Source organism: Peromyscus leucopus, chromosome 23 (genome assembly GCF_004664715.2).
Source record: "Peromyscus leucopus breed LL Stock chromosome 23, UCI_PerLeu_2.1, whole genome shotgun sequence".
Taxonomy (NCBI): domain Eukaryota; kingdom Metazoa; phylum Chordata; class Mammalia; order Rodentia; family Cricetidae; genus Peromyscus; species Peromyscus leucopus.
Window position 1 is genome coordinate 39,661,363 of NC_051082.1, and position 12,440 is coordinate 39,673,802.

The following is a 12,440-nucleotide window of genomic DNA, read 5'->3' on the forward strand; positions in this document are numbered from 1 at the left end:
AAAACTGTAAGGGGGCACCTAATAGCCAAAGCTATGATTTTTAAAAAAGAAAGTATTGGCTGGGCAGTGGTGCATGCCTTTAATCTTAGCACTCAGGAGGCAGAGCCAGGTGGATCTCTGTGAGTTAGAGGCCAGCCTGGGCTACAGAGTGAGATCCAGGACAGGCACCAAAAACTACACTGAGAAACCTTGTCTCAAAAAAAAAGAAAAAGAAAAGAAAATATTGGAAAACTGTTTCACAAAGCCAATGCCTACTACAAATCTACATGAATCTAGATGGTGTAATGCTGGTATGAAAATATAGATCAATGGAATTAAGAGTCCAGGAACAAACACTGGCATTAACCAGCTGATTTTCAGAGTATCAAGGTCATTCAGTGAGGGAAGATTAGAATTTTCACCAAATTATTCTTGGACAACTAGATATCTACACATGTAGTCATACACACATACTCAAATTAGAGTTTTCTTCTAGAAGGAGGAGAAAAAAGAAAGAGAAGGAGGAGGGAGGGAAGGAAAGAGAGAGAGAGAGGAAGGAAGGAAGGAAGGAAGGGGAGAGAGAGAGAGAGACAGAGAGAGAGAGAGAGAGAGAGAGAGAGAGAGAGAAGAAGGAGGAAGGAAAGAAGGAAGGAAGGAAGGAAGGAAGGAAGGAAGGAAGGAAGGAAGGAAGGAAGGAAGGAAGATACAGTTAAATCTTTTTGTTGCTTGGATGTGAAATGTCCCACATAGGGCTCATGGGTTTAGACACGTGGCTCCAGCTGGTGACGCTGTTTGGGAAGGCTGTAGAACATTTAGGAAGAGAAGCCTTGACAGAAGACGTGGGTAACTGCCTGCAGGTCTTGAGGCTTTATAGTCCGGACTCAATTCCTGTTCATTCTTTCCTTCCTATCTATGGATACAATGTGACCAGCCGGCCTCTGCTTCTTCCACCATGCCTCCCCACCATAATGGAATGATCCCCTCCAACTGTGAATCAGAACAAACCCTTTCCCCCTCAAGGTGATGGTCAGAGTATCTATCACAGCAGCAGGAACAGGTCCTTACCTCACACCACAAACAAAACTTAATGAGATGGATCATAAGCCTTGATTTAACACAAAAACAAAGTAAGTTTTTTATTGCTTTGCTATTAGACAGTAACTGCTTTATGAATGCTGAAGTACAAATGAAATGTTCAACAAACTGGACTACATCTGAATTTAAAAGTTATGAGCAAGTAAAGGCATATGCCACCATGCCTGTCCACCTGAGTTCAATCTCAGGGACCCAATGGTGGAAACAGAACCAAGTCCTCCATGTTATCCTCTGACCTCCACATGCATGCCCTGGTATGCACTCACCCACATACATATGCACACACACACACACACACACACACACACACACACACACACACACACAATTTTATAGAAGAATTGAAAGTATATACAACAAACACTGTCTTATAGACAGTGGAAGATAATTGACAGAACAGGAGAAAATACTTGCCAGTCAGATATCTGATGACAGTCTTGCACACAGGGTTCATGATGAACCCCTGCAACTCAGTAATGAACAGAAAGAAACTCATCTTAGAGTAGTTTAAGGAGCTGAATAGATATTCCTCTACACAAATGGCCCATACATATGTGAAAAGGTATTACGCACCATTAGTCATTAGGAAAATGCAAATCAAAACCACAATGAGATGCCATTTCACAACCTGGGGGGTGGGGATTGGGGATCAGCTATCACAGAGGAGTCAAAAAGAGCTGGATGGTGTTATCAAGAATATGGAGAGGTCAGGGTCCTCAGGTGTCACTAGTCCCAATGAGAAATGGCACCCATTGCTTTGCAATTCACTGTGGCAGGTACTCAAAATGTAACACATACATTCCTGTGCCTGAGGAGATGGCTTAAGTTGGTAAGGGTACTTGCTGTGAAAACATAAGAACCTGAGTTCAAATTCCTAGCATGAGTATAGAAAGCCAGGTGTGGCAGTGCTGTGGAGTTGGAGACTTGACCTGTGGACATGTCTAAAGGGAAAGTGTTTAGATCACATTAATTGCTGCGGGAAGAGCCATTCCCTGGGCTTGGGTTTTGAACTGCCTTAGAGGAGACAAAGTGAGCCCTCATATGCATGCATTCAGCTCTCTGCTCTGGACTATGGATGTGATACGATCAGCTGCTTCACCTTCCTGCTTCGTCTTCCCTGCAATGATGGACTGTGAGCCGGAATCCTGAGCTGACATAAACCTTTCTCCCCTAAGTTGTTGTCTTGTCAGGGTATTTTGTCACAGCCAGAGAAACAAAACTGGGAAGCTATGGAAACAGAAAGTACATTAGTTGTTGGAGATGTAGGAGTTGGAGGAAAATGAATGGCTGGGGTTTCTTTTTGAAATAATGACAATGTTTTCAATTGATTGTGGTGATGGTCACACAGTTTGTGAACCATTGAACTGTACACATTAAAAAGATTAATCACATGACACATGAATTCTAGCCCAATAAAGAAAGCTGTTTTGAAAGGAAGGGGTGGAGCCAGGGAAGAAGGAAAAGAAGGAGGGAGGGCAGATTGATACTTGCTTCAAAATGATAGAACTTTGAAAATAGTATGGAAAAAAACCTGTCCACAAAAGATTGCATATTTTGAATCTGTGCATAGGCAAAACCACAGAAAGCAGGCTTGTGGTTGCAGATAAGGATGCTCCAGAAGTTAAGAGTGAATGCTAATGGGGGCTAGGGAGATAGCTCAGTGGAGAGTTTGCTGAATAAACACAAGGACCTGAGTTCAGATTCTGACACTCGTGTAAAAAGCCAGGCAGGATACTCACACCTGTAACCCCAGTGAACAGGGGCAGAGACAGGAGGATCCCTAGGGTTTGATGGATGCCAGCCCAGTTCCAGGTCCAGTGAGAGACCCTGTCTCAGGCTCAGTGAGAGACCCTGTCTCAGGCTCAGTGAGAGACCTTGTCTCAGGCCCAGTGAGAGACCCTGTCTCAGGCTTAGTGAGAGACCTTGTCTCAGGCTTAGTGAGAGACCTTGTCTCAGGCTTAGTGAGAGACCTTGTCTCAGGCTTAGTGAGAGACCTTGTCTCAGGCTCAGTGAGAGACCTTGTCTCAGGCCCAGTGAGAGACCCTGTCTCAGGCTTAGTGAGAGACCTTGTCTCAGGCTCAGTGAGAGACCCTGTCCCAAAGAAGCAAAGTAGAGATGATCTGGACACCTGATGTTCTCTAGCTTCCATTTGTGCATTCAGGTGCACATACCCACATACATGCATGTGAACACACACCATGCATACATACACACACACACACACACCACAACACACACACACACACAAAAAAAAAAAAAAAAAAAAAAAAAAACCTGAATCGTCATCTAAAGAAATATTTTCTTCAAAAGAGTGACCACTAATAGGTATGAGGTTTCTTTTAGAAAACACAAAAGTACCCTAAAAATATCAGGCCACTGTGATCAATGAACAGCATCATAGTATATTTAAAAGGTGTTTAGGCTGGAGACACATCTCAGCCACTAAGGGCACTTACTGCTCTTGCAGAGGACCCAGATTCAATTCCAAGTGCCAAAATTGGCAGTTCACAACCACTTATAATTCCAGCTCCAGGGAATCTGACATCCTCTCCTGGCCTTCATGAGTACAAAGTGCACCTAAACTCTCACAGGCACACACAAATAATAAATAAATATTTTAAGTCATTAAATTAAAAGGAACAATTCTATGGTGTTTGAGTTATATCTCAACAGAGCTCCATTTAAAAAATGAACTAATTAGATCCATATATACTCACCTAAATTAACCTCAAAAACATAGAGGGAAGAAAGCAACATCAAAAGAGATACAGAGAGTATGGTATTGTTTGGGTGGAATTTGAAAACAAATGGCATTATATAAATATTGTTTGGAGAAAGATATATTCTTAGTAAGACAAAACCTGCATGGGAAGAGCACACCCCAATGACAGGACTTCTCCTGTCTCCTTTAAAAATGTTACAGCTCATCTTTCTATTGTTTTGTGTTTAGTGTGTAAGAAAATTTATACTTGTATTTATGTCCCCATCTTCTTCTCCCTTGGATAAAAGGCGATATGTCCTATTCACTTTGCTCTGCTATACTTTTTTTTTAGTCTGGCAATATGTCCCAGCCATCACTCCTGAGCGTTTTACAGCACTGTTCCATAGAGGCTTTTTTATTAACCTTGTTGGGGTTTATACCTCACAGGAGGAGGGCCAGCTATGGATGACTACATGGAGACTCTGAAGGATGAAGAGGACGCCCTGTGGGAGAATGTGGAATGCAACCGGCACATGCTGAGCCGCTACATCAACCCTGCCAAGCTCACCCCCTACCTTCGACAGTGCAAGGTCATCGATGAGCAAGATGAAGATGAGGTGCTCAATGCACCCATGCTCCCATCCAAGATCAACCGGGCAGGTAACCGTGGGAAGAAAATGAGTGCACTACACATGGCCAGTCAAGGGATTGCCTCTGGTTTACCTGGATCAAGATGGGGCTCATCTAAATGAGGGATTTCATTCTGGGGTTTAGAGATGTTGTGTTACTCAACTTTTCCTAGTGAGGCTTGATTGTCTACTCACCCCAGCTAGGCACTAATGACAAACCAAGGACACAACTCCACCCAAGTCTGTCTCGGGGAACCAATGAGTTATTTATCAAGGTTACTTAAAGGAGCATGAATGAGAAGTTACATGAGCATGAATGGTGTTACTTATGAGAATGTAGGTGAAGGGTTCATTAGAGGAGCATGGGGGGGTGTCCCTTGCAAGATTATGGGTGAGAGGTTGTTTATGTGGGAAAAGGGGTCCTTACAGTGTGATGGGTCCCTCACAGGCTCCTGAGTGAGAGGTCCCTCACAGGAGCATGGGTGACTCTGGCAGCTTCAGCACAGAAGTTCCACCCCAAGGCAATGACAGACTCTGCAAAGCTGCATCCCTAGAGCTTTTTGCACAATTTGCAGGCTGCTCCACTGAAGAGTCTCCTCTCTCCAGCTTTTGTGTTGCCTGTGAAACCTCTGGGAGGGGCCTTGAGAATCTCCTGAGCTTCATGATACCCAAGTCTTGGCACTTCCTTGCCTGAGCATCCCTGGTCCTCCCTCCAGGTTGGAATGTTACACCTGGAAGAAACATGAGTAGACCACGCCCTGCCCTGTCTAAGTTTGATGTGTGCAGAACTCAGAATCTATGAGCTTGAAGGGGAGAGCACAAGTTTTGCTTTTACAAACCTACACTGACATTTAGCATTGCCTTACATTATGAATGTCAGCAGGCAACAGATCACACTACTGATTAGTAACACCTGTGATTTTGTCAACAGTAAAAACAATAGCGAGGTCTGTATCATATCACAGCTCTGCAGATTCCCTCATGCACTGTTTTCACTAATCCCTGCCTAGAACTTACAACAGTCATTAGACCTATCAAAAGAACTTGTAGTTTAATGCATTAATCAAGAAAGTCATTTAGTAACAAATCACAAATTTCTCTAATATTTGAGAGTTGTATTTTATTATAATTGGGTTACTCTGTGGTCTGGTGTATGTAATATTTTTAAAATGCTATTTTGCTGGGAGATGTAGCTATATGGTAGAGTACCTGCCTAGAATCCCCCAGTAAGGGGCTGGGGGTGTGGCTCAGTGGTAGAGCATCTGCCTAGAATCCCCAGTGAGGAGCTGGGGGTGTGGTTCAATGGTAGAGTGTTTGCCTAGTATGCACAAGGCCCTGGTTTCCATCTCCAGCAGCACAAAAATATATATTATATATTGTTCTGAGAAGAAATCCACAGGCTCTCTCGTGGTTCATAAGACTTGCTCAACTTTATTGTGCTTTTTCATGTACCCATGTTTGTGTGCTCATCTCTGTATTGGACACTGGGTCACACTACAGAATGTTTTTCTTTCTGTGGATCACAGTTGGAAGGTTTAGAAATCCCCATCCCACAGCAGGCCTGATGACAAGTGGTCGGCATGCTTCCTCTGTCTCCTGTATCCATGGAAGCCAGCCTTAATTAAGCACAGCATGCTTTCCCACTGAGCTTGGATGCCACTTTGGAATCCTTTTCAACACAGTGCTCCAGGCAGCTTCAACCAAACAGTCAAGACTGATACACAATGAAATTGATACTTTCTGTCCCAGAGAAGTGATAGAGTGTTAGGAACCTCGAGGGAAGTGATATTTGAAAATATTTAAAGAAAGACCATGAAGTACAAACAGTAAAAGAAATAAGTAGTGTCTTCTCCCCTGTTTTTGTTGATATAACAAAAACCTGAAGCAGGACAGTTTATAAAGAAAAAAGTGCATTTAGCACAGCTCTGGTGAAAGATCTCTTATTCATGTCATATAATAGTAGGGACATGTGGGTGAGGAAAAGGTGACATCACCAGGACATCAGAGGGACTCTCTAGGAGTGTAGCCCTGAATAGCTCTAGGATCCTCCACTGGGCCCCAACTCTTAAAGGTCCCACCACCAGAATTCTCCAGAATTCAGGACCAAGCTCCCAACACATGAAGCTCTGGGAGAATCCAAACCAAACCAAATAGGATGAGTGCTAGAAACTGCTGGAAGGATTCCACACAAATATGTCTCCAGGACGTGTAAGATTCCCAAAGAACAGACCCCTCCCCTTTCCTACAACTTTTTCTCATGGCTGTAACAAAATGCCTGACAAAAGGCAACTTAAGGGAGAAAAAAGATATTTTTTTTTTGACTCACAGAGGTGATTCAGTCCATCATGGCTGGTCACATTGCATCTACACGCAGGAAGCCAAGCATAAACAAGAAATGGGGCAGGGCTATAAAACCTCAAGGCCCTCCTTCAGTGATTGACTTCCTCCAGCAAGACTCCACCTCCTAAAGGTTCCACAATCTTCCCAAACAGCTCCACCAGCTGGGGACCAAGTGTTCAAACATGCAAGCCTTTGGAAGACATGCATGTTCAACCCACAGCATGCAAACACTTGTCTTCCACGCTCTGAATCTTGGGGAACCAGGCAATTGTGAAGCCATAGACTCCCAATCTTCTCCCATCACAGGAGAACTGGTGACTGGATGTTTGGGTGGTTTTTTTTTGTTTTACTTTGTGGGGTTTGATTTTTGTCTTTTTGTGGTACTTGGGGATCAAACCCAGGGTCTTGCACAAGTGAAGCAATTGCTCTACCACTGAACTACATGCCAGACCCTTCGTGGTTTTTATATGGTTCATGATTCCTAACACTAGTAGATTGGGAATGTCTTTGAAACTGATGGTTTATGGCTTTCTCTGGCAATAAAGGCATCTATCCAGGTTTTGTGGATTTGTTGACACACTGAACACTCATGGACTCTGCCCAGGGCCTGGCCCTTCAGTTCCCACTGTTCAGACTGCATGCTATAACTGAGGAATGAGAGAATGTGATGAGGCTTTGGGGGGCTGTGCTTTAATCCTGGTGCTGGGGAGGTGGAGACGGACTAACTCTCCTCACTAGCCAGCCAGCCTAGCCTGCTTGGTACACCGTAGGTCAGCAAAGGGCCATGAATCAAAAGGGGGAGAGTCTGAGAGAGTCACTGTCCTCCCCATTATATGGTTATACCATTTAAACCCCTTTATATAAGACATTTATATGACACCTTCTCAAGGCTTAAGAATCTTTGAGAAAGAGGGAACAGAAAGAATATAAAAGCCAGAGGTAGTCGATGTCTGTAAGGAAAAAAAAGCAGAACAGCGGCTGTCAGACGAGACAGGGACATTGCACACATGAATTCACAATAGCTGTGACTGCATGTACAAGACCTGCACAAGACAGAGCCAGCCAAAATGCCCCAGGACACCAGAGGGACTCTCTAGGAGTGTAGCCCTGAATGACTCTAGGTAGGAGAGGGTCTCATAGGGTCTCAACTCCAGCTGAGGAGCTGTTGGCGGTTGGTATTTTTCTGGGAGAGGGAGAGTTGTTTTCTTCAAGGAGATGGGAGGTGGAGACAGGAAAATTCCTGGAAGCTAACAGACCAGCTAACCTGGAAACAAGTGACTCTGTCTCAAGTAAGGTGGAAGTCAAGGACTAACACCTGAAGGTCTTCTCTCTCTCTCTCTCTCTCTCTCTCTCTCTCTCTCTCTCTCTCTCACTCTCTCTCTCACACACACACACACACACACACACACCATGGCACATAAGTGCCTACATAAACACACACACACATATGAATATGGTAAGACTGTCTTCTTAGAGATGTTAAGGGTTACAAGTTTAGGATGAGACATGGAGACTGGCATCCAATCAAATACGTCCTCACAGTTTGAACTGACCCCCCTCAGGCCGCCTGTTGGACATTCTTCACACCAAGGGACAGAGGGGCTATGTGGTCTTCCTGGAGAGTCTAGAGTTTTACTACCCAGAACTTTACAAGCTGGTGACTGGGAAGGAGCCCACCCGGAGATTCTCCACCATTGTGGGTAAGTGGCTTTGCTACCAGGGGCATGGGGACTCTAATGTGTGTGTGTGTGTGTGTGTGTGTGTGTGTGTGTGTGTGTGTGTGTGTGCCGTGTGTGTGTGTGTGTGTGTGTGTGTGTGTGTGTGTGTGTGCATGTGTGTGTGTGCGTCCCACTGAGAGATAGTGACATTCTGGACTCTTGGGCTACCCATCACTTACTTTAACTGATGACGTAAGATAGGTAATGGGGACACACTGAAGCCAGGGCTAAGAGAACTGGGTACTCATTAATTACCCCCTCCAAACAATGCTGGAGTCACCACACAAGTTCATTCTACCTATGGAATCTTCCTTCCTGGGAGATCCTCAATCAGTTTACTCTATCTCATGGCCAGACCCCCAAGATCCCATCAGCTCCCTTTCCCCATCTGAGACCTGCTGTGGTCTTAGTAATACTGCTATCTAGACTTGATAGTACAGGCTTATGATCCCAGATACTTGGGAGGCTGAGATGGGCAAATTCAAGTTGAGGACCAACCTGGACAGTACAACTCGGTGAAACTTTATCTCCAACTTGTTATAAAAGAATGGAGTTATAGCTAAGCGGTGTAGTTCCATCCACAGCATTGCAATAAATAACCAAATAAAATGTTGATGAGCATAGTAGGTGCTTTTCTTGTTCCTGTAACAAAATTCTAAAGCAATTTTAAAAAGGGTTTCTTTTTTGAGGGTACAAGTCCGTCAGGGTAGGAAGGGCTCGGCGGCAGGAGCATGAAGCAGCCAATCATGTTGTACCCACAGTCAGGAAGCAGAGACAGATGAGCGCCGGGGGTCGGCTCTTCAGTCTAGGGCCCAGCCCATGGAATGGTGCAGCCCCCAGTGAGGGCGGGTTTCCCGCCTCAGTTAACTTCGTCTAGATAATGCCTCACAAATACGTCCAGTGGTTTGCCTTCTAAGTGACTCTAGACCTGTCCAATTGGCAGTGTAGACCATCACAGTGTGCGTATGAGTGAATAAATGCCAACATCCCTGCCCTGCACCTCAGGCCTGACTAGGTACCCCTCTCCGCAGTGGAGGAGGGCCATGAGGGCCTCACACACTTCCTGATGAACGAGGTCATCAAACTGCAGCAGCAGGTGAAAGCCAAGGACCTTCAGCGCTGTGAGCTGCTGGCCAAGTCCAGGCAGCTGGAGGATGAAAAGAAGCAGCTGACCCTGACGCGGGTGGAGCTGCTGACCTTCCAGGAGCGGTACTACAAGATGAAGGAGGAGCGGGACAGCTACAACGATGAGCTGGTCAAAGTCAAGGATGATAACTACAACTTAGCCATGCGCTACGCCCAGCTCAGTGAGGAGAAAAACATGGCGGTGATGAGGAGCCGCGATCTCCAACTCGAGGTGGGGACCCCTGGGCTCCGGCTTAACTGAGGGAAGGGGAAAGAAATGTCCTGGGGACACAAGAGCCTCCTAAAGGGGTACATGCAGACATGCCACACAGCCCTCCCCCAGCTTTGTGGCCCAAACAAGCAAGGGGAGATGGAGTGGGAAGGACACAGGCTCTCGGGCTCTAGAGCCACTGTGCACCGTGTATTTCAAGTCAATAGGCCTTAGCGGCTTAGTCATCCACCACACTCTGCGCATGTGCAAACACATGCATGATGGTCAGAGAGTGATGGGCCTATACACACCCTGAATCTCTTCAGGCTCGTGCATAAAGGCTCCCAGAAAGGTAAGGAACCTAGATCTACTTTGCACATGTCCAGACATGGGCACACAGACCCTGTGCCAGGAAAGAGGAGAGCAGACTTTGGAGAGTCGGAGCTGAAGTTGTGTGAGGGGACAGTGGGAGACCATAGCCAGATGTTGTGATGCTCACAAAACTTAGTGAAAAGAAGGGTTGCACCTGTCGGGTGGGCGCAAACTCCTGAGAGCCTGTATTCACAGAACTCAGCGTGCTTGCTGGAGCATGAGATAATCAGTATGTTTATCAGGGGGGAAAAACACCAGCCAAATGGTTGATCTATTTAATGAATTTACCTCCCAAGTGGAGAAGAGGAAGGAGATTTGTTTAATTTCATTGTTTATCTGTTTGTTTTTGTTTTCCTGAGACTATGCTATGTAGCCCAGTCTGACCTTGAACCCACAATCCTCCTGCCTCAGCCTCAGGGATTCCAGGCCTGTGCCACCATGTCCTCACCGTCCCTTTGGTTTATTGATCCCCACCATATTCCTAGCTGTGTTCCAGGTGTATGAACCATAAAAATAAGGTGCCTCCATGGACCTCCAGGGAAATCCACCTGATTGAGATGTACCAAGAATAGAAGACAAAGCCACATATGGAAGTTTACACCTGTAATCCCAGTGCTCAGGAAGTTGAGGCAGGAGGATTGCAAGTTTCCATGCCAACTCAGCCCATGCTGTATAACAAAAGAGCAAGACCCCGTCTAAAAGTAAATAGCAGGATGAAGGATGAGGGGAGAGCGAGGCATGCTGGTTATAGCTCCCCAAAGGCCCAGGGAGCACCATGGGGAATGGGACAGGAAGAATGGAGGAGAAGAGGAAGGGGTAGAGTGTTGTGGAATACTGTCTTCCAGACACTGCCTGACTGCACTGTGGAACTCCCAGTAGCTGGGATTAAATGCACACGATTGGGCCCATCAGCATCTCGACATGGAAGGGAGAAGGGCCCATCACACACACCCAGTCCTCCCTAAGGAGCTCTAAACAGCCCATGGTTACTGAAGGAGGGGGAGAGATTTCCTTCAGTAGTGTCGCCAGTGGTAAGGTGTCTGTATCCCTGCCAATAACTCTTCACCTCTGACCCTATAAAGCAACCCTAATGAAACTCACTGGGCCCCCCAAAAAGGGGAAACTAGTTGGGAAGAAGAAGGAGATCAGCAAGAGTGGAAGGAGACAAGAGACGTTAATAGAGTGAATATGATATAAATAATAAAAAATAAATAGGTATACATGCATGAAGATGTCAGAATGAAACCCATTGTCATGTATAATTAACTCATGTAATAAACATTTTTTACAAAAATAAGGGAATGAGAAAGCAAGGCATCCAAGTCAGGGACAGAAATAGGGGGGGGGCTAAGTAGGGGTCCTCTTGGCCCTTTCTGTCTTCTTAAATGGCTGGAGAAACAGTGAGCCTGGAGCCAATTGAGCAAATGGCACAAGAGGAGGAGGAGATATGGTGTGGGTCCAGATCACAGGGGCACAGTAAGAACTCTGGGATTTATTCTCCCAGTGATGGGAAGCCACTGATGGATTGCGAGCTGGGACGTGACAGCTGATTTATCTCTCAGGAGGCTTGCTCTGGCTGCCGGGTGGGAAGCAGACTCTCGGGATATTTATTAAGCACCTGCCATGAGTAAGACACTATGCTAAGCACTGTAGGGGGACGTGGGATAAATAACCCGAGCTCTGCTCAGGTCATGTACAATTTAATGAAGTAGACTGGTCAGTAAACAAGCTGTGGGAATTCGGATGGACTGAATCTTCATTTCCGTGAAGAGCATGAAGCAGGCATGGAGGGTGCATGCTTATACTCCCAACACTAGGGAGACAGGAGAATCACAAGTTCAAGGACATCATTAGCCATGTAACAAGTTGGAGGCTAGCTGGGTTACATAAGACCTAGCCTAAGAAAATAAGGGAGGGCTGGAGAAATGGCTGTGCTTAAGAGCACTTGGTGTTCTTCCAGAGGACCCAGGTTCAGTTCTCAGCATCCACATGGCAGCTCACAGCATCTGTAACTCCAGTTCCAGGATATCTGATTCCCTCTTCTGGCCCTGGTGAGCACCAGGCACATATGTGTTGCAGACACAGATGCAGACAAAATATTCATACCCATAATAAGTAATTTTTTAGGAAGTTCTATCTTCCAGAGTTCCGATTTTTCACTTCTGACTTTATGGCCTTATTGGCTATGGTCTCAGGGATTGGGGGTTGTTTGTTGATTTATGTGTTCCTTGTTGTTGCTGTTTTTTTCTCATTTGTACAAGATGATAAGG

The 12,440-nt window shown here is 45.6% G+C and overlaps 1 protein-coding gene across 3 annotated transcripts in view; it reads left to right on the plus strand.

Annotated features, from left to right (window-relative positions):
• Nucleotides 1–12,440, plus strand: part of Card11 (caspase recruitment domain family member 11) — a 128,985-nt gene that overhangs the window by 84,382 nt on the left and 32,163 nt on the right. For all 3 annotated transcript variants that reach the window (XM_028887401.2, XM_037198435.1, XM_037198434.1), the window contains exons 3-5: nucleotides 4,223–4,435; nucleotides 8,307–8,444; nucleotides 9,494–9,819. In XM_028887401.2, the coding sequence (XP_028743234.1) occupies nucleotides 4,223–4,435; nucleotides 8,307–8,444; nucleotides 9,494–9,819 (677 nt within the window). The remainder of the gene's footprint in view (nucleotides 1–4,222; nucleotides 4,436–8,306; nucleotides 8,445–9,493; nucleotides 9,820–12,440) is intronic.